This window comes from Peromyscus eremicus, chromosome 4 (genome assembly GCF_949786415.1).
Source record: "Peromyscus eremicus chromosome 4, PerEre_H2_v1, whole genome shotgun sequence".
In the NCBI taxonomy this organism is placed as follows: Eukaryota; Metazoa; Chordata; class Mammalia; order Rodentia; family Cricetidae; genus Peromyscus; species Peromyscus eremicus.
This window is the reverse complement of record NC_081419.1, coordinates 109,291,172-109,314,309: the sequence shown is the minus strand read 5'-3', so window position 1 is coordinate 109,314,309 and position 23,138 is coordinate 109,291,172. Positions and strand designations below refer to the sequence as shown.

Below are 23,138 nucleotides of genomic sequence, written 5' to 3'. Positions count from 1 at the left end.
ACCATCGAACCATCTCTTTAGTCCAGGTAGTCACTCATTTCTTGATAGAAATGTTTTTAAAAGATTAGTAACAAATACATTTTGATTTTGAAACAAGTCTTTTACCAAACATACAAATTGAAGACTTTTATTTCCATGTCAAAAGTTTCTTTGATCACAAACTGGTATGTTTTGTTTTATTTATTTATTTATTTATTTATTTATTTATTTATTTATTTATTTATTCTTTTTTTTTGTTTTTTGAGACAGGGTTTCTCTGTGTAACAGCTCTAGCTTTCCTGAAACTTGCTTTGTGGATCAGGCTGGCCTCGAACTCACAGAGATCCACCTGTCTCTGCCTCCTGAGTGCTGGGATTAAAGGCATGTGCCACCACACCCGGCTTATTTACTCATTTATTATTTAATTATTTTAAGTCACAGTCTCACCCTGTAGTCTAGGCTAGCATCAAATTAAAAATCCCTCCTGTCTCACCCTCCTTAGCATTGGGAGTACAGGCATGTTTTCTCTCCTTTGCCCTTTTGGATCTTCCTTTTACAGCCAATTGAAAGACAGCTTGTTGATAAAAACTGTTGAAATGACTTTGAAATGGACAACATCTGCCTTGTGGAGACACACAGGGGGAAGGAAATGGGATTAGGCCAACTGGCTTAATTTTATTTTATATGCATGGCATGATACCCGACCATCAGCATAACAAAAGGACGACACTCTTCACAGCGCTACACAGCTCCAGCAAAGGCACTGAAAGGCTGATTAAGTACATTTGCATAATCACTTTTCTTTACTAGAAAAATTAGGGCATTTAGACACACAAATGTATTTGCAAAGACAAAAAATGGCTGACAGAACAACCTGGAAAATCCTGACGCTGGATAATCCATTTATGATTGCCTCAAAGTTTACTGTCCCTGCAAAACTGTCCCCATCATCTCCGCTGCATAAAGGACATGGGAGGGGGAAGGAGTGCAAATTAACACTCTTGTTATCCCTAAACTTCTGAACTACGGGAAATAAAGAATTGAAATAATCGTAAGATTAATTCATCAAAAGGTTTGTTCCTGCACAAAACAGCATTGGTATGAAAGAACAGGGCAGGGCTGTACATGTGCTGTTATCCTGATGGCTAGTGTTAATTGCCAGCTTTATAGACTCTAAAATCACCTGGGAGATGGACCTCTGGGCATGCATGTGGGGAATTACCTTCATTTTGCTAATTGAGGTGAGAAGACCCATCGACTGCACATAGCATCTGTGATGGCTATTCTTGGTTGTCAACCTGACTACATCTGGAATTAATTAAAACCCCAAAATGACTGGACACACCTGTGAGGGACTTTTTTTTTTTTTTTTTTTTTTTTTTTTTTGCTTAATTGAATCATTTGGAGTGGGAAGATGCACTTCTAATCTGGATCTTTGAGGCAGAAGACACATTTTTAATTCAGATCTTTTGAGGTAGGAAAATCTACCTCTAATCTGAGCCACACCCTTTACTAGAAGCCTATATAGAGACATGGAAGAGAGAAGCTCTCTTTCTCTGCCTGCTTCTTCCTGCCCTTTCTAGTAAGTCCATTCCTTCACTGGCATTAGAGCCCACTTCTTTGGGATTCAGACATATACTGAAGACCAGCTGACATATCCAGACTCGTGGACTGTACAACTACTGGGTTCTTGGACATTCTGTCATAGGAAGCTATTGTTGGGTTAGCTGGACCACAGCCTGTAAGTCATTCTCATATATATATATATATATATATATATATATATATATATATGCATATATATGCATATATATGAATATACTTATATATTATATAATTATATATGTATACACATATACACATACATATATATACATATATGTATTATATATGTATATATATTATATATATAATTATATATGTGTATATACTTATACTCATATAACTATAAGTGCTGTTACGATAGAGAATCCTGACTAATACATCATCATCCCCAGGCTATGGTGATATTTTATTTGTGCTGAAATGTGATTTTATTTGTATGTTAATAAAATTGCCTGGGGATCAGAGCTAAGAGCAAGCCATTAAGCAGAATCTGGTAGTGGTAGCACACGCCCTTAATCCGATCACATGGCAGGCAAAATCTCTGTGTGTTTAAGGACATAGCCAGTATGGTGACACATGCCTTTAATCCCAGTACCAACCATAGAGATCTGGAGGTCTGTATAGACAGGCAGTGATGAAGAAGTCATGTGGTTGGGTTTAGAACCAATGAGAAGGCAGAACAGAAAGGCAATAAAAGGACAGGACACAGGAAGAAGGTCTTTCTCTCAGGGGAAGAACAGCAGCGAGTGGTAAGATAAGGTGGTCTTAGCTCTTGGCTGCTGCTCGATCTCTGGGCTTTTAACTCTATTTGGCTCTGTGTTTCTTATTTAATAAGACCGTTTAGAATTACATCTATACCAGGCTGGGATCCTGGGATAAAGGGATCTGAGTAGCACTCTGAACTCATCCCTCTTGTCCTGATTGTGGTTGCCCTGTGACCAATTGCTTCAAGTTTCTGCCACTCAGTTTCCCTACCACGATTAACTGTGCCCTTGATCTGTGATTCTGTGATGCAGAATAAGTCTTTGCTCCTTTAAGTTGCTTTTACCAGAGTATTTATCAAAGCAACAGGAAACTTAAGACAGTTGTGAAAGATGTATTACTAACAACACCAACACTATGACATAGTATTCGACTTCTATCTACATTGTCAATAATACTTTTTGTTAAGCCTGCCTACTTTTCTGAAGTGTAACATTCCCTTTTTATTTTTATCTCAGCTGGAAAACCTGGGTGTGTTCTCTGGGGCACTCTGGGCTTTCTCACTCTTTGGTTATAAAAGTTATCTCATCCCCACCCTCCACCCTGACATGGAAAATATCCCTGCAAATATTTTCTCTCTTCTTCCTCTTCTTCATCTCCCTCCTTGAGGGCAGCTGATAAGGTTTACAGCTTGCTTGTCCCTACAGCTGGTTGTTGTTGATTTAAACTCTAGTAAAAATTGTCCTCAAGCTTTCTTCTGAGTCCATTTTTAAATTCTGTTACTAACATGACTGTGAACCCTGAGAAGGGACCCTGATTTCTATGGTAACATTTGCCACCGTAGGTGGAGTACTCCCAAATTTCTGGTACCATAAGATGCTGCAGAGAACTTGGTCTTGGCTGACCATACATGCCATGGTTGTAGAGAGACGGACAAAGCCAAAATTAATATAGGCTCTTTTAGGACCATCAGTAGTCAATTACCTTTACTTTGTGTGTGTGTGTGTGTGTGTGTGTGTGTGTGTGTGTGTGTGTGCGTGCGCACACACACACGAACACTAGGGGGATCATACTATGTAGACCTTATTTTAGTCTTTCTGCCTCAGCTTCCTAAGAATCCTAGAACTGGTTTTAGTTACCTTCCCTTCTCTATCAGACCTCACAAAGCTGTGACAAGTTGATACCAGTATCTCCAGACCTCCCGGCCTTCACCAACCTGAATGCAAAGAATTGCATGAGATGACATTTGGACCCATGACAGAGATCACTCCCTTACTATATCCTGCTCCACTAGGCTCCCATCATTGCCCTTGAATTTGGTACATGTGCCTATTAATGCTTTCCATTTGTTTGGTGACTTCAAAACATCTTACAACCTTTTCTGTAGTGGAATGTACCCCTTTGGATAGCCTGGGTCTCTGTTCCTGGGGCAGGCTTACTCATATCTCACTCACAATAAACTGTTTTCTTGTTTCCTTCAAAAGAAGAGACGTTATTTTATGTCGACAGTAACTTAGGAAAACTGGAGTGCTCTGTCATAAATGATTCAAAGCACTTTTTGAAATATTTCTGTGAATAAATACATTCGCCATTCAAAGAACAATTAGAAGGAATTTAATGTATTTTATGAAAAGTGTGGATTTGTGAGATGAAAAAAATCTGAGAACACTAAAGACTGTGTTTACCACCCAGCACCTACAGCCTGCAAAATCCCCCCAAAGTAAATTTCTTGCTCATTCTTAAAATGAACATTTTTATAAGAAATGGAAGTGTCCCAAAGAAAGCATATTTTGAGAAAAATCCACATCCTCAATCTTCCCATTTCTTGGAATTTCTATTATGTTTCTTGGATGTGTTATAATTTCCATTCTTTCTTATAATTTCCTCCCTAAAGTCTTACTTTACTTTCATCCCTGAAATAGTTTATTTTTTTTTTCCATATACCACATCATTCCACTATATTTCCATATGACTGGAGCTATGGACTAATGATGTGTTCTGAGTCATTCAACCCTTGGTGTGGTGGTATTGTGTTCCCCGAAATACTGTGCATGCTAATAAACTTATCTGGGGTCAGAGAACATAACAGCCACAATATTAAACATAGAGGATAGGCAGTGGTAGCACACGCCTTTAATCCTAGCATCCCAGAGGCAGAGATCTACCTGGATCTCTGTGTGTTCAAGAATACAGCCAAGCATGGTGACTCACGCCTTTAATCCCAGGGAGTGATGGCAGAAAGCAGAAAGGTATATAAGGCGCAAGGACCAGAAACTAGAAGCTTTTGGTTGGTTAAGCTTTTAGGGTTTTGAGCAGCAGTTCAGCTGAGATCCATTCTGGATGAGGACTCAGAAGCTTCCAGTCTGAGGAAACAGGATCAGCTGAGGAACTGGCAATGTGAGGTGGTTGTGGTTTGTTCTGCTTCTCTGATCTTCCAGCATTCACACCAATACCTGGCTCCAGGTTTGTTTTCGTTAATAAGACCTTCTAAGAATTGTGCTACACCTTGGTATTTCTAAAACTATTACTTGATATCATCTCTGCCTGGCCAAGAACACTCTATGCAATTCACTCTAACTTTGTGACCAAACTCCAAGCTGCAGTTCCATCCCGGATAGATTTATAATGGTGCCTCAAGTCAGTCTGCAGTGCCTCGCTTGCTGTCATCTTTTGTGGCTGTGCTGGCTACAACCACCCAAGCGTTGACTCTGATTACTAAGGCATCCAGGGAGAGAAAAGACCAGACACTGAAAATTAACAGCTTCGCTACTAATACAACCGTCTCAGGAATTTCTCATGTTTTAAAGCCTGGCAAGGAGCCGTCCACCTTTATGCTTATCATTGTTTTGATGTTTCCCTTCAAAGTGACATGCTTTCAGAATGGGATGCACCTGTCAACTTGGTCTTCTCCTTCTGTGAATACTGTCCCCTTCAATACATGGAGATGGACACTATTTTTTGCTAACTTTCAATTCTGTGACACTCTTTCAGGGCATATGACCTCACAGCTGCACCTATAAGAGCAATCCAGGTTACCAAGAATGCTTTGAATTCACTGTTGTCCCACTGAAAACACAAAACTCTCTTGATTATAGATTCCAGTGATATTAAAGGGCCTAACTGAGAGAGTATGGAAGATACAAAGTCATTCCCTCTTCTAAGAAAATCAATTTCAGCCCTAAGCCTTATTGTTGACAGATGTATCAGCAACCCTACACTTTCTTTCTCTTCCTTCTTTTTCTCCTTGCCAATAGAACATTATATTTGGTTCCAATAGTCTCCTCCCAGCCCTGGAAAATAAATCTAGTATCTTCTCATGTTGTCATGTCCATGGAGGTAGTCAGTGTGGCCTCTGTTGTATGGTGTAATTCTGACAATACATGATAAGAATAATGGAAAGAATAGTTGGTGGGGCTGAAGGAGTGGTTTAGGGGACTACACTCTTCACTCTTATAAAGAGTCATAAATCAGGGACTTTCACAGAGGTAGGTATGGATATATGGATAGGAAGCCCATGCTTAGGGTGCACAGTCAACCTGAACTCATAAGGGACCCGAAAGACAGGGAGTACCTGAGTACCTGATGACTCATAGATTTCTGATTGAGCCAAGCCTCAGCAGCTGATGTTTTGCTGCATGAGGTATAAATTTCTCGTTCTTTAGGTCATTTAGATGGTATCCAATCACGTTTGTCCATAGAAACTCTTGCTCTTTTAATTTATCTTCATTGTATAAAGAAGCCAATGTAAGAGTGTCATTTAAAGGTAAATTCAATAAGGCTTATTTATTTCCTAAGTTTATTGCACCACTTGCTTTTCTTAGGCCTGTGTGTAACTTAAATTAAACACAAATGATAAAAGTTTGCATATGCTACAGTCTAGTGAATGGGAGAGAGGTAAAGGGAGTGGGTGGCACTCAGCTTTGGTGATGCTTGGTCCATAAGGGAACAGCTAGGTCTTTTCTATGGCCAAGAAAGGCTATAGGAGAAGAGAATAATTATCTGAGATCTTCAATGAGATAATTTAATTAATCAGATTATTGGGGTAACTAATTCTAATATTTTTCAACATTAAATCTCCAATCTTGCATTTTGTTCTAAATGGGATAAGGACGTTAATTAGGCAATGATACACAACATAGCTGCCTTTATATAGAACCATTTTCTTTCAGATTTTTGGAGATTGGGAAACTTTATGAGGCAGCTACAGTGCCTGTTGAAAAGACTATATAGTGTTCTGCCTGGGGAGAAGAGGCTTTTACTTTTTTTTTTTCCTCTTTGAGCCACTGGGACAGATTTCCTAGAGAGAAACAATAACTTAAAACATAACCACTCCAGGTACACTGCCAAGGCAACCTGAAACACTCAAAAGTGACCGCTGTCATTAATAACCAGCTAGTCCTGTGCATGCATTTTATTGATCTAATGTATTTTTCCTTTTGGGTCTATCTTCACTTTTAATGAGGGGCAGTAATGGGGGTAGAGGAGATGTAGGACAGAGACTGCCAAACAGAGGCATTCATCAGGCTGTATACATTTATTTTTTACAGTCCCTTGGAAAGGATCCAAAGAAAATAATCCAAGTTTTGAAATTCTTCTTGTTTGGGTTGAGAGTGGAGTGCCTCAGAAATACAAGTTCTGAAAATGCTCCAAGAAGAGCAGAGTGGAGACAGGGTGGCCAGGACCGGTGATCATGGGGTCACTCAGTCTTACCTCCTCCTGTCAGAATACAGCCCCATTGGTGCTGTCCTCTGCTTGAGCCAAGCATGGCTTAGGCTCATGTGAACAGAACCCTCCCTAGGCTGCTACACACTCCTATGAAATATGATTTCTGTAGTTTCTATTTGTTTCAGAAATGGGTATGATGCACAGTTATACACCTGGAAAAATGCAAAACAGCAGACAGGTGAGGGGCCTGCAATCCATGTTTACAATCTAACTTATTTCTTAGTCATAAGTTTAATTGGATTCTGCATTAGGCTTAGGTTACACACACACACACACATACACACACACACACACACACACACACACATACACACACACACACATACACACACACATATGAGTATGTTTAAATGATTTGGGGAGTTTGAATTTATTATAGAGATATTTATTCAAAGCTCTCTGGGTAATAGGAATATTATATTCATTTTGTGTGTAATTAAATCCTTACTACTAGCATATGAAGTAAAAGCATGTTTTGATCCATAAATCAAAAAAGGACTTTTCAAACAAAACCTTGAATGTTTATGCCTTCCCTCCTTCCTTCCTTCTTTCCTTTCCTTTCTTCCTTCTCTTCCCTCCTTCCCTGCTTCCTTCCTTCCTTCCTTCCTTCCTTCCTTCCTTCCTCCCTCCCTCCCTCCCTCCCTCCCTCCCTCCCTCCCTCCCTCCCTTCCTTCCTTCCTTCCTTCCTTCCTTCCTTCTTTCCTTTCCTTCCTTCCTTCTTTCCTTTCCTTCCTTCCTTCCCTCCCCTCTTGATTATATGGTATTCTCCTCATTTCCCCCACAGGAAAGAGAATACTTTGACTTGAACTGGGAAAATGTAATATAGTGAGAATTTATTTGATCTAATTCAAATCTGTGTAGTGCAGACCGTGGCACAATAATAGCTCAAAAGACAGGGCAAGAAAAACAACAATTAGAATACTCAGGATCACAACAGTAGTTAGCAGAACTCATGGTTTAAAAAAAAAAATCTGTGTTTCTGGAAACTTGTACAATACTAGAAATCAAATAACAAGATGGAATAATCAGAAATCATGTTACATAATTAGATACAGAAATGTGAGGATGCTGGCTTGAACTCTTTTTTCAGTAAATAGTCAGAAGGTTGGGGATGTCGCTCAGGGCTAGAGCATTTGCCTACTTTGAGATGCCCTAGGTTGCATGTCTAGTAGAACAGGGAAAAGGTGAGTCCTTCTATTTCCTAGCAGCTAAACATTGCATCTTCTGAGAACTGTTAGCCATTAGTACACAAATACTCTACCTGGTTTTTATTAATGCACACTAACTGTACAAAATTATGGGCTTCCTTATGAAATTTTCATGCACGTCTGTCATGTACTTTGATCTTATTTGTCCCATTTACCCCCATCTATTGTCCTCTTTCTCCTCTTTCCTACTGGTCCCCTTTCAGTTCCCAGAATAGTGCCTCATCTGTCTTCAGGCAAGCATTTTTAGAGTGTGGATCCCACATATGACTCACGGTGATCTCTAGTTCCATTCATTTTCCTGAAAAATGACAAACACTCTGTTCTTCTTCACCGTCAAACAGTACTCTACTGTATTTACATACTGTTTGCTTTAGTGAGCTAGGTCCCCATCCTGGCTATTGGAAAGTACCCCAACACACATGCATGTCTAGAAACTTCTCTTGTGTGCTGAACTGGATTTCTTCAGATACACACCTAAGAATAGTGTAGCTACACAAAAAAGGAGTTGTGTTTTCAGATTTTTTTAAAAAAACCTGTGCACCAGCCTGGCATAATGGAGCCTGACTCCTCTGTGATCTGGGAACAGAGTTATGCTGAGGGAAGAGGATGTTAGTGATTGCCAAGAAATGATTTGTGTGAAAAATCATTGCTGAAGTGCAATTTATAAAAAGAAAACATCAAGGGAATTTTGAACTATATTCTCTGTGTTTAGTACTGTTTGTGTTTCAAAACACAGTACTATTGGGTTTCAATACTGAATAATTTTCCCATAACTGTTATTGTGATATCACAATGTAACACAATATATCATCAGAAATGACATATTATTTGGGTTGTTAGTAATTACATATAAATTGATACATACTAAAATTACTAATGGACACAGCTGTGGAATTAAAAATTTAAGGTGGACAATAGAAGTAGAAATACCTTTGTGAACCATGTCCTAAAAAAAATAAAATAAAACGTTTCTTTTCTAGATGTATCTAGAACTTGTCACTGAAATAGTTTGGAAATGATATCTCATAGCACAGGGTTCACATTGTTGTTAAAAGGGACCAGGGCTTATGGTGGGTGGTGCAGGTAGGGGCAGGATGGAGGGATGAGTGGGCGGGAGTCTCGACAGAAAACAGGGTGAGTCTGCAGGAATTCAAGGGAAGGCATTTCCAAAGATCAATAGATTCTGTCATCAAGCTTCATAAAGGGGTAAACTGAAGCAACTGAGCATTAGAGGGAGAAAGGTGGATGGTGGCAGGTGAAGGAACAGAATTTGAAAGGAAAACCACACATCCATATACTAGGCAGACAGATAAACAGGGACTCATTCCAGTGTGGTGAAAAGAAGGAATGCATACTTGATGCCTAATCGCTGTGCTATTGCAGACAAGTGGGGAGTGATGACTATAAATACAAGTGCTGGAAGTTTTTGTACATCAAAGGATTAGCCCTATGGTATTTGCTATTGCAACTTCCAGGCTGGAAAGATGTACATGTACAAAATTTAGACACTTAAAAAAAAATCTTGTCATTAGTAGGTGATAAAAACAAGACTCCACTGTAAGCGGGGTCTTTTCAAGTTACAATTCCATGGATTAAAATCTTTTAAAAAATTCATATTTTCTCCTCCTCCTCTTCCTTTTTTGAGATTGGGTCTCACTAGCTCTGGCTGACCTGGAACTCAGTATATAGACCAGGCTGGCCTGGAACTCAACAGAGTTCTGTCTGCCTCTGTCTCCTAAGTGCTAAGATTAAAGGCATGAGCCACCACACCCAGGAAAAGAAAATCTGGATTTTTAACTTGGCATTTGACTCACTTCCTTGAACCTGTTTTTTTTTTTTTTTTTTTTTTTTTTTTTTTTAAAGCAGCTACCCAAATTGTGACATTCTTTCCAGTTGTAAATGGAGGTCACAGGTCACAGGTCACAGTTGCACTAGATCTTTGTCACTAGTAGAAATCACAGATATTTTCCAATTTATTCCATAGTGCCTAACGCATTTAAAATTTGTTAGTAAAAATATATGTGTTATTTTAGTACAAATTATTTTAGTGCTAATTAAAATGTCAGTGAACTCTATTTTCTTTTTCATGCTAGATATTTTTTATTTCATATATTTATAGTCTGAGAAGGGCCGAAAATTTTCAACAAGCTTCTAAATAGGTCAGTGGTACCAAACTGAATATACCAAATAAAGTTAAAAACCCACTAAAAATGGAAAAATCTTTTCTAAAGGCTGATAGACATGGGTGAATGGTGCAATTTGATTTTTTTTTTTTTTTTTTTTTTTTGGTATCCTTAAGGAGCTAAATCCAAGGAAGGTGGTAGAGCAGACAGTTTTCTTTCTTTTCTTTTCTTCTTTTTCTTCTTTCTTTTCATTTTTGAGGCAGAGTTTCACTATGTAGCCCTAGTTGTCCTGGAACTTGCTGTATAGACCAGGTTGACCTTAGAGAGTCACAGAGCTCTGCCTGTCTCTGCTCTCTTAGATGCTGTTTTCTTAAACTTATGAGACCCACAGTGGTTTTCAAACAGGACTGAGAATTCTTTGAGGTTCTCTCATTGAGGGCCTGACCATGTCCCCTCTCTTTAGACCTGGGTAGAATTGTTACTTTTCCAATAAGTACAGAAAAAATGAACCTCGCTAAGCTCTAGAAGCTAAGTTGCAATAGAGAGTTAAACTTCCTCCTGATTTTTGGGCATTTGTTTCGGCAGCCCAGAGTGCATGTGAGAAGGCTGCCTTCCCTGGGTTTGCCATGATATTGGGAAGCCCAAGCTATAAGGGACTCTCTTTTAGGGAACAGGTTCACAGTGCTAACTGAGTCATTACAGTTGAACTGGCAGACACGTAGGAGATTGTAACAGAAGGTTCCATCATAGAAACGATGTCATCTCTCATATCCCCATTCTATTCTCAGGAGAAAACTAAGACACCCCAGGGCACAGATGTGCTGTGACCTCTTTCACTGTTCAAATTCCCGACATCGTGTGAGCATTTACTTTATGCCTCTGCATTGGACTGATTTGCTGGGTGGCAATGAGTGACTAGAATAAGGTTTAGAATGAGCCGAACAATTTACCTTAGTAGACAACACCAGCGAAAACAGAGCAGGTCACAAATCAGTGAGCAAGCTGTGCAAATCTGACAAGCATTTAAATTGCAGTGCAATTCACTGTAGAACTCATATACTACAATACTGACTAGAAGGTTCTGGACTGTGTAGATTACCCTGAGATAGCCCATTCTGGCTGTCTCAAGGTTATGTTACTATCTTTGCCCACGATTGTTTCTTACTTAGTGTAGAAACAACAAATATGTACTTGAGATTGGAGCAAAGGATATCCCTAAGGAAGTACCGAGGATATACTAAGTAAGTCTAAAGGGTATACCAAGGAAGTCTAGAGAAATGACCTCTGACCTGTCACCTTTCTGCAGTCCGGAATTTTCTTAGATACTCAGTACTTGAATCTCTAGTCCTAATGTGTATCCCTGTGAGTCCAGCCTGCAGCACCAACTGAACAAGTCCACATCAGGCCCACTAGAGTGTCCACACAACCTGGAAGGTACGAGGCTCATCTACCTCCCACAGACACCAGGTAACACCCCAGACTTCAGCTGTCTTACAAACATCAGGATTACAAAACTTGGAAAGTAATGTGGTTTTTACAAAGCTTTTCTTTTCTTTTTTAAACCAGTAGCTAATTTTCTCCAAGAATTTTTTAAAGCTTGTGATGAGAGAAAAGCAAAAAACAAAACAAAAAAACAAAAAAAAACACCCCTTTTTCTTTTTGATGGTTTACCAAAAACCTTGCCAGTGCTCAGTTTAGGATCAATGTAGGAGACAGAGTTTTGTTTCCTCTTACTTTATTATATTTACTATTAGATCGTCATTTAGTTAATAGCTGTTTGTTTGTCTAAAGGTCTGTTTCACCTTGAATGGAAAGCAATTTGTCAACTGCAGTCATTGAGGGGTCTCAGAGCCCTTAAAGATGAATACAACAGAGAGAAGGGGGTGGAGTTGTCAATGGCTTTTTTCTTTTTTTCTTTTCTTTTTCCTGTTTTTGTGGTGCTGGGGATGGAGCAAGGCTCCCTGCACACTAAGAACTCTGAGCCCTATTCCCTCTGGAAATGGCTGTAAATTCACTATACTCTCACTCTACTACACAAAATCCCCTCAGTCAGAAAATATCAGATGCAGGGGCAGTCTAGGAGACTTGAAAACAACAGGAACTGTGAAAATAGATGAAAGAACTTCACAAACACACACAGAATGGCTTCCAGCTGGGGAGGTCAGCAGGGCAACCCAGATCCCCAGAAGCATTGCCCAGGACAAAGAAGTGTGTGTTTTCCAACGACAGACACTACAGAGTAAACTCTGGTGGGGCAATCAGAAACCACATCATACCTGTGAGGTAGGTGTTGTGTGAGGAATTGATGAAATAGTGGGACAGAGGCTGAGACATGTCTTCATTCAGATCCAGTTTCTCAGGAGAAACGACTCCGTTTTCTTCTCCGCTCAGGTAGCGCATGAATCCATCCACTGACATCTGCCCTGGAGAAAATGGATTGAGAGGCATGTGAGTGGCTCAGCATCCTGAGACTGGTGGGGTCAGCCCGCTCTGATCCACCCCCAAACAAGCAAAATCTGCTCTGCAGCATCCAAGGAGAAGACGGCAGACACAATTTTGTCTTAATACAGACACACATACACTTGTCTAGGATCATGCTGTATGTTACCATTATCTTCACATAAATAAAGGAAAGATGTAGTTATTCTGATGTCTCTTCAGCTTTTCAGAGGATTTAAAACAAACTTTCTCTTTTTAAATATAACAGTGAACATCAAATTCATGAATTAAAAAAGAAAGGTTGCTGTGCAGTGGTGGCATAAGCCTTTAATCTCAGCACTCGGGAGGCAGAGGCAGGTAGATCTCTGAGTTTAAGGTTAGCCTGGTCCATTGAGCAAGGTCCAGGATAGCCAGAGCTACACACAGAGACTCTGTCTCAAAACAAAACAAAACAACCCAAACAAACAAAAAAGAAAAGTTAACTCTGGGTAAATCCACCTTGAGATGGTTTTCCAAATTTTCCATTAAGAATATATATTGCTTTTATTTTTATAATACAAATTACGAACAAATATTTTTACTTTATGTATTTACATAATTTTTCTTTTACACAATATAAAAATAACAACAAATGACTTTTGCTTTACATAGTAAACTGAGAGTACACAGAAAGGAAGAACTCTGAATTTTGTTTGCAAGTTTACTTCAGATAGAAAAATATGACTTTCACTTTGTGATTCAACTCACAAATTTTTCATTTCTTATACCTTTTTGAGGTAGATCTAGCTAAATATTGAGACCATCTTTTGATTTCAGCATTACTGAAGTATACTTGGCAGACAGAAATTATACATATTTACAGAGGACAATTTGAGGCTGCCTTAAAGGACTGAGATAATCCCTCATTTCCAGCTCAGCAGTCTCATAGGCCCACAGAGCGCCATCACCACAGCCTTCTTGTCAACACTAACAGTCAAAGCTTCAAAATAACAACAAATAAATGGGAAATGAAGGTGATGTCAGTCAAAGTTGGGGGTAGCATATGTTATTTTCTTGTTGGAACAGTTTTGTGTTAATTTAAAAGTGCTAATCTCATTGAAGAAATTTAGGCACTGAGGTAAGCAAAGAGGAAAAAAAATCCTTTTCAAACACATATAACTAACTATTCCTTCAGAAGAATGTACTTTGGGAGTTTTGCTGCCATCAAAGAGATGTGTGTGTGTGTGTGTGTGTGTGTGTGTGTGTGTGTGTGTGTGTGTTTTAATACTGTGTACACACATACACACACATACACACACACATAATATAGTACAGTGATTTCTTCTGAATTAAAAGAAAAATACATTATAAATATTTAATCACAGTAAATTCTCTAAAATCAGTGCTTAGCTTGAACTCATGATAAATATACCTGCTTATATTTTATATATTATGAAACATAAAAATATAATATTAAATAACAGTCTATTATTATTGGTTATTAAATTTGTTTTAAACATTTTGTAAGTATAAATGACACTGCATTAAATGCTATGACAGTAATCATATTTTTATACATATACTTAATTCCCTCTGCAGGCTGTACTGGCAGGAACAGATCTGTTGATTCAGACTATACATGTCATCAAAACTTTTAATGCAGACCACTAAAATTCTTTAGGTGTATCATTTATAAATGGCAGAATTAAACATGACATTTTACCACACTATTTTTTTCACATCTAATATATTTTTCAAGATAACTATACCAAAGTTCTGGGAATATTACAGTTAAATCAATGTTAATATTATTCAAGAATGATGAATGAATGAATGAATCAATCAATCAATAAAAGCTTGACTATTGGCTCTTTAAAAGAGAGTGGCTATTGTATCAAAGAAACATTTTCTTTACATTTTTATTTATCATCATCATTACTGCCTGTGTGCATCCATAATGCAGGTGGGTGGGTGCATATGTCATGGAACATGTGGGTGTGAGGGGACAATTCTGTGGAGTGTTTGTTTTTGTTTTTTTGTCATCTTTATATGAGCTCTAGGAGTTGGACACAGGCCACCAGGCTTCCTCAGAAAGCACTGGCTAAACCATTTTACCAGAGCTGAAAGAAACATCTTTCTAAACAAATGTTTAAACAGAAACAAATATTTGCATCACAAACAGCTAAAAATGTACTCCAATATGGGTCTTGATAGTTCCCATAAAAAGTGAGAAGTACCAGGAAAGTCTCTTAATTAGAGATGAAAAATATGATATAAAGGCTTTAGTTGGCATGCTTGTGACCTTCAGCAGTGACCCACCTGCAGGCTATGCTTGTGTGTGATCAGTCTTTAGCAGAAACCACCATCTATACATCCAAATAGCCATCACATAATGTAGGGACCTTCCTGGTCACGTGGCCGTCAGAAAGACCATCTGCCATTGGAGCCTTCTGTTAAACACGCCTTGGAGGAATGCGTACATCCCTTTGGACTGATCACGCATCTCATAAGTAAACCAGTCAGCTTAGTGCCAAAGCTATTTCTACAGATGGTTTAAAAAATATTTTGGAATATAAAACTCTTGAGGCAAAATTTCATAAAAGATCCATTTTTTTCCAATCTTCTAGTTTTCTGTGATTATTCTAATTTGGTAAACATTACTCCACCTAGTCTCCATTCTTCCCTTCCTCTTTTTCTTTCTTTTTTCTTGCTTCACCTACTGTTCAATTAACAATTTATTTAAAACTTGCCATGTGTTAAATGCACAGACAAATAGCACAGGAAATGCAGACACAGACCCTGCCTTCAAAGAGCTTCCAGTCTGGCAGAAAGTGCTACTGCCCACCCTTGAGGAGAAGGCCCTGGCAGAAAGGTGTGCACATTCCCAGCTCTGCCATCCTTGGGTTCTCCCATGATGCTTCTGCACCTAGTCAAAGTAATTCTTTCACATGATTAGGGTCATTCAAATCAGAAAACAAATTGCTCTGACAGTGGAAGATCACCCAGGACGGTAGTATTTGGCGTTTACATCCCACGCAGATGGCAGGTTCATCCAACTCTGTCTCCCACTGGAGCAATCCCTTAGGGCAACTAAACTCCATGGCAGGAAATGATGGCAGTAGGACTTCTGAATGTGAGTGAATGCCAGGCAGTAAGCATTCACTCTAGTTACCAGGTTAGTGGAAGCTTTGTGTACATTCCTTTTAATGGAATTCAAAGTGTACTGGCAGAGGATGGTGTGACCTAGCATCCCTCTTTTATGGGGCTGGGCTCCATTCTGAGGCTGTCAGCTTGTATTTGTTATATTCTGGTAATAAATAACTCCTGGTTTTACTAAATAAATAAATAAAGTATATGTCAACAGAATAGAGGTGGTGAATTAGTTTTCTTTTTAAAAAGGTTTATTTCATTTTTAGTTATGTGTGTGTATGGGTATGTGCACATAAGGCAGTGGTCACAGAAGACAGAGGTATCAGATACCCTTAGAGCTGGACTTACAGGTGACTGTGAGTCATCCAATGTGGGGCTCAGAGCCGAACTCCAGACCTCCACCAGTACAGTATGTGCTCATCACCTTTGAGCTATCTCTCCAGCCCAGGCGTAAGTAAGGTCAACATCAATACCTAAACATTTTAATACCTTATGAGAACCTGTGTTGAGACTTTGGACTTTGTGGTTAATTTTGTTTTCTGTATTGAATACAAAATGGAGGGTACATAATCTACAAATGTCATCTTCCAATGAAGCCATTATGATTCAGGTCAACATGTAATTTACAAAAGAGTGTCAAAATTGTATTCATTCATTAATGAGAAAGCCTGGAAGATGACAAAACCAGTTTAATGAACCACTAGCGCTCTCTCTCTCTCTCTCTCTCTCTCTCCCTCTCTCTCTCTCTCCGTGTGTGTCTCTGTCTCTCTTTATCTATCTATCTATCTATCTATCTATCTATCTATCTATCTATCATCTATCTATCTATCATCTATCTATCTTTTTAAATTTTAATTAAAAATTCAAAATTGAAAATAAACAAATATGCCTCTTTACTTTTTTTTTTTTTTTTACAAGTTTTCATGCTGAGAATTGAATACAGCACACATGTGAATACACACATGCTAAGCGAGTATTCTATCACTGGACTATATGCCTAGTGTCTTTGTCAACAAAAAACAAACCAAAGACCCAAATTAAACAGAGACATGGACAGAATTGCTAAATTAAATATAAACCTAGCTAAAGATCTGCATGTCAACATTTTAGATCATCTCTTCTACCTTTAATGTTCCACAGAAATATTTTAATTTAGCTTTTCCTTTTTTGGTGCTGAATATTGAATCAAGGGCCTGACTCATTCTAAACAGGTGCTGAAACACTGAGATATGACTCCAGACCCTTAACATAGTATTTAATACAGACGACAGGCAGAAAACAATTTAGGAGTTTAGATGAGTTAGTGCTTTTGAAGATTATTTATATTAAATAAAAAATCCTCAGGGAAGAAGTTACATAACTTTACTTTAAAATTGAACTCATTATTATTAGTGAGTATACACATGTATGAATGAAGACATGGGCACGTGAGTGCCACAGGATTTGGTTCTCTTCTTCCTTTGAAGGTTCTAGGAATCAAACTGAAGAAGGCAGGCTTGCAGTGGGGGAGTGACTTTACCTACTGAGACATCTTGCTGGATGACATCTAAATTTGAAAAAGAACAATGCTTAGTTTTTCAGAGTGGTCAGACAAAATATGCCCAAGAATGTAGGTGATCAGACACTCTCCACTCCAGAGCTCTACCTGCTAGTTACAGGAACAAGTATTCAAGATTCTTGCTGCCCCAAGTGAAGGGTAGAGGTGTGGAAAAGGCAAGAGATGTCACTGTGAAAATTAGGAATAGTCAGTGCATATGAGAGAAAGTAAGTCAGTTAAAGGGTCAGGAGTTCAATTTCAAAATGTGTTTCACAGGTTGTACAATGCATGAAATATGCCTTTGACTGGTCAAGGTGTGGGGGCAGAGAAAGGACTCTTAGATTTTCATTGCTTCCATGTTACCTACAGTGGAAGAATGCTGTTGTCATTGATTTAAAAGTATCAGCATTAAAAAAAAAATGTCTTTCACTGTGAAAAACTTCCATTTATTTTCCTAGTCCATGGAGGAACCCAGAAGATGGACAGCCTTGAGAACTGACATAGGATGGAGCTAGACATTGTAATTCAGTGCGGAGAGCATTTGCCTAATATGTATGAGGCTCTGAGGCTATGAGTTCAGTCTCCAGCACTGCAAAAGCAAAGCAAAGCAAAACAAACAGAACCAAACAGGGCCCTGTGAGATGACTCAGTGGGTAAAGGTTTGTTACATGCCTGAGCTGAGTTTGATCCCCAGGACACACATAGTAGCAGAGCTGTCCTCTGACTTCTACACATGTTCCTACACACATACACATGCACACAAATAAATGTAATAAAACAATAAAAAAAAAGCAAAACCCACACCAACCAACCAACCAACCAACCAACCAACCAACCAACCAACCAACCAAATGGAAACACATTGTCTTTCTAAAGAAGTTTGTAACCAGACAAGATGCAAGGGCAAGCCAACCACAGGTCTCCTTAAGATTTTATTTCAAGCTTTCAAGTTCTGTGAATTCAAGTGGGCCAATATATTAGGGATGATTGCTAGCTAAATTAAAAAACAAAAACAAAACAAAACGTCCCACATCAGAATGATTATGAAACATCAGGGCACCATAGTGAACAATGGTACATAATGGTTTTCTCAAATAAAATCAAATGAAGTTTGAAATGTAAGGCCAGATGACAAAGGCTGAAAATAAATTCCCTGACATTTTCTGAATAGATACTGGTTTGCTTTCCATTGTCCATGTCCATCACATAATACACCTTAAAGTCCTTATGAGAACACATACTATTACACCATTTGGAGCCAACATAGGGAAACATAAGTCCCTTAGGGAATACATTAACACTGCTCTGTGAAGCTCTTCAAAAGAAACTCCAGGTTCAATGAAAAGAGCAACTGGTTCTGCAAAGAAAGGGAGAACAGGCCCCTAGAGGAGTTACAGGGTAAAGGCATCATCTGAGGCTATTCCATGAGCCTTGAGGGACAAGAAAAAGGAGGAGAATTTATGCTCATTAAAAGGAACTCTGGAAAATGGAAAAGAATAATCTAGAAGAGCTTTTTGATTGGTTCTCCAATATCAGGGTCTTATTAGCACATACAGACTATTTATAATAAAACTTTCAGGAATGACTCTTATGTTCCAGGCATCTAGAAAAAGGTATATGCATCTCAAATCCATCCAGGAACAGTAAGATGTCTAGAATTCACACAGAAACTAGGGCTCTTCTTGCTAATGGCTGTCAACAAACACATTTTTATCAAAGGCTCACGTCTATGTGCCATGCAGTGAGAGAAATCAGGTATGTGTCCATCAACTCCTTGCCCATCAAAACTTAAAAAATAAATAAATAAAACATTTAGGGCAGGAGAGATGTTCAGCATTAGTTACTGTTGCAGAGAATCCAGGTTCCATTTCCAGCACCCACAGGCCAGCTCACAGCCATCTGTAACTCCACTTCTGGGGGATCCAATGCTCTCTGCTAGCCTCCATGGGCACCAATCAAGAATGTGGTGTACAGACATACATGTAGGCAAAAACACTCATATATATAAAACAATTCCTAAAATGGGGCTACTATTCTGCTGCCCAGGTCTAGCATAAGATGGAGAAGAACTGGCCAATTCTGATCACCAGTAGACTGAGCCTGGAGGGAAGACATGAAGAGGGATTGAGTGTAAATAGTGAACAGAACCTCCAAGAAATATTAAGAAGTCACCTGTGTAATTTGCTCTTGATGCATACACAGAAGTGCAAGAGGGTACTGGGCAAATACCAGCATGGTCTAGAAACCAAGACTGGATTTCTAAACTCATGGCATTTCTAAAGCTGCTTTCCATAATGACTTGTCTTAAGGCAATGAGCAGAAATAAGCTCCCCAGTTTCTCCTTGATTAAGAGCAATGACTTCCTAATCTTTCAGTGATGCTTCTATGTCAATTTATTTCTAGTTCTCAAAATAATTTTCCTATTTACTGTCTTTTTTTTTCTTCCCATCGTGGAAGAAGAGGTCACCATTCCTTCTTATATGTACTTCCCCAGCCCATATGAGGTCACTATATTCAAAGCGGATATTATCATCGCTATGTACCCTATTCAGAGCCAAGTTATGTAGTGATCCAACAATTATATTGCACAACTTTTAACTTCCCTTGAGTTTAACAAATGTCTTATTTATCATTTGCAAATTTATTTGTGCATATATCTAGGACAATGTCAACTGTCCACCAGTTATCTAAACCTCACTGTAATGTGTTCAAATGCAAGTGCTTTCTCATTTACATTGTCTTGAAGTCTTTCTTGGAGCCTTCTGACCTACTCCAACTGAAACTGATGAATTCCTATTCCTTTTACTTTTATTCTATTCTTAATCGCTCTTATTTTCCATATACTATGCCTTACTATTTTGTAAATATATATTTCATTTTAGTTGTAGCACACTTGTCAGTAGCTTCCTGATGAAAGATTTCAGAGTATTGAATTTCCTGAACTTTGCATGTCTGAAAATGGCTCAGACTGACTTGTGCACATAGTTTCTAGTTTAGCTGGGTATAATATTCTTGGTAGATTTTTTTTTCTTTTTCTTTTATAAAGTTGTTTGACTATCTTTTGATTTCCAGCATGGATGCTGGAAATATTGAAGTCTTCCTATGTCACTTTCTTAAAAACAGTTATGTGGCCTATATTCAGTATCTTTGGTTCAAATTTATTGAAATTTCACAATGATTGTCTTGGTATGGTTTTGTCTTTACTCTCTGTTTTGGTATGAATGTTACTAGCCTGCTTGGGATAAATTTCATAAATTTATTTTTATGAAGCTTTCTTTTCTCAAGAATATTATTTTCTCATATTTAAAACTTTAAGGCATTTTAAACATATATATTCATATAATTTTTCACATTTGTCTGATTCAGTTATTTCTTCAATTCTATTCCTATCTCTTCCTTCAGTGTTTTGTTTCTTCTATGCTCTTTTTAATATTCACAAGCTAATTTCTGATATCTGACATTTCTTTTGAAACAACATCTGTTCTTACTTCAAAGACAAATATATTTGTTATTTTTCTAAGGATGAAATGATATCTATACATGTAATTAATTCTTGCTGTATGGTTGTCTTTTTCTGCTGTTACTTTCCCCCTTATCCCTACTTTAAAAGAAGTTCTCCTCCTCCATCTAGTAACTACTGTCTACTTATATTTTCTAGTTGGCAGAATGAGACATTCACTGGGTTATTTTAATTAATGTTGATGAGTGGCTTTGAGACTCTGAGATAGATGAGGCACCACTGTGGAAGGACCTGCCTTTGTCTCTCCAGGAGTGATGGCTCATCTTCAGGTCTCCTTGTCTAATCTCCTGCACAAAGAATAAATGTTTAGTGCCAGTAGTCTAGGTCAGGATGGGGAAAGCATGCATGGGTCTCTTCAGGTAACAGTCTAGGATCTTATTTTCAAGATGGTTACTTTTATTGCACCTGTTCTGTGTCATTTTCACTTAGTCTGTTCCTTTCCCAGATAGAAATTCTGGCTACATTCCAACAGCTGTCAAGCCCCATTCTATTCTCTATTGGTACTCCTTCTTCTGTAAGAACGTAGCAACTTCAGTTCCTGAGATGTTTAAGATTTCTATGGAATAACTCAGGATGGTTCCCAGCACGCGACTTGGCTGATTTATGATCAGTTTCTCAGATCTATTACAGCTGTAAGCATACAGCCAACTTTCTAAAATAATTGTTTATTTTCTTAGTTCAAACCATTTCTAGATCACATCTGTAAAATTATCTCTTAATGCAGTTTAAGTGTAGACTCAAGGTAGCTTAATTAGATAAATGTGTTCATTCCATTATGTTATCTTGAAGTCCCATGATGTTTCTATTATGATACATACATTCTAGTATTTTAGATAAAATTAATTGTATTAGATAAAATACATTTTAATAATTATAGAAAAATTGATTCATATAGTAGGGATTTTTTTCTTTTAAGTCTTCTCTTTTGCCAGGAACTTTTGTGGGCTTTGTTTTTTCTTTTTGTAGTGGAACATGAGCAGTGACTAACATCTCAAGATAGGTGGCACTATACGGATAATTTGTCTATCAGGTTTTTCTTGCTATGTTTCTGCCTATACCATGCAGTCAGAGTAGCAGAGGCTGTCTGAACTTGCAACTGGGACACTGCTTGGGCCTCATGACTTCTCTTGCCAACCTCACAGGAATGTTAGTGTACAAGAGGTATCGCTGGGTGTGAAAGGTGCTGTCAACTCTCTGAGTTTCTAACATAATGATAGTTGAATCAAGCTGGTCCTTGATGTATATCTTCATCCATGATGGCATGGGAGGAATCCTTGAGATATCAATCAGAAAATCATGTGCACATTTATAATTGAATTTCCTAAATCTCTCATGTCAGGTCACCATTTCAGTTCAAAACACTGCTGAAGAATTTATCCAATTATCTAAAAAAAAGTCATAAGGAAATTCCAGGGACAAATTGTAAGGCTTTGAACTCATTTGTGTGCTAAGCCTTATTATAGCTGGATATTTTCTCTCTGATCTTCCAAAAGCCTGACCCTTTAACCTTTTTATGAAATAGGTAACCACAAAACATGCTACATTTTTGCCCTTGGAAAGGGAGGATGACTAAAAAGGTACATTTTCTGCTTGTTTTGTGAACACTGCTATAGCAAAGCTGCCTTCTCCTTCAGAATGCAACAAGTCCTAGACATGTTGGTATCAAAAGCTATCAGACCAGAAAAGGGAATCGGGGACAATTGAGAATATAGTAAGCCAGTCTTTAAATGGTAAAAGAGTTCAGTGCACTCCATTGCACTGCTCCTGGCAAGCTCTGGATCCATTAACGCATATTCTTCTTAATGACCTTTGCTCTGGTAGAATTTCCTATTAAAGTCAGAAGTAAAAAACATATCTGAAATAAATCCATAGACTTCAATCTTCTATTTAGAAGCTTATGCATATGGCTTTCAATAAAGACCACCTAACACAAGTGGATGCTTCTCATTTATAATGAAATTTCTGAGCACAGCAGATACCCATACTCCATTATATTTTGCATGAATGAGATGAGTCAGGGATGGAGAAAAATATATAGTGCATGACTAAAAGCTAATCTCTGAATAGAATTCATGGTGTATTGGTCTGGTACCAATTGGTCCTTTGGTCATCTCTTTCTCACTCAGTATGCATTTTTTTCAACTGACATGCTTAATTTCACTTTTTAAGAC

The 23,138-nt window shown here is 38.2% G+C and overlaps 1 protein-coding gene across 1 annotated transcript in view; it reads right to left on the bottom strand.

Annotated features, from left to right (window-relative positions):
- The window catches only part of Plcb1 (phospholipase C beta 1), a 256,333-nt gene that overhangs the window by 171,563 nt on the left and 61,632 nt on the right, over positions 1–23,138 (bottom strand). Inside the window, exon 8 of the mRNA XM_059258948.1 lies at positions 12,619–12,765. Coding sequence (XP_059114931.1) covers positions 12,619–12,765 — 147 coding nt within the window. The remainder of the gene's footprint in view (positions 1–12,618; positions 12,766–23,138) is intronic.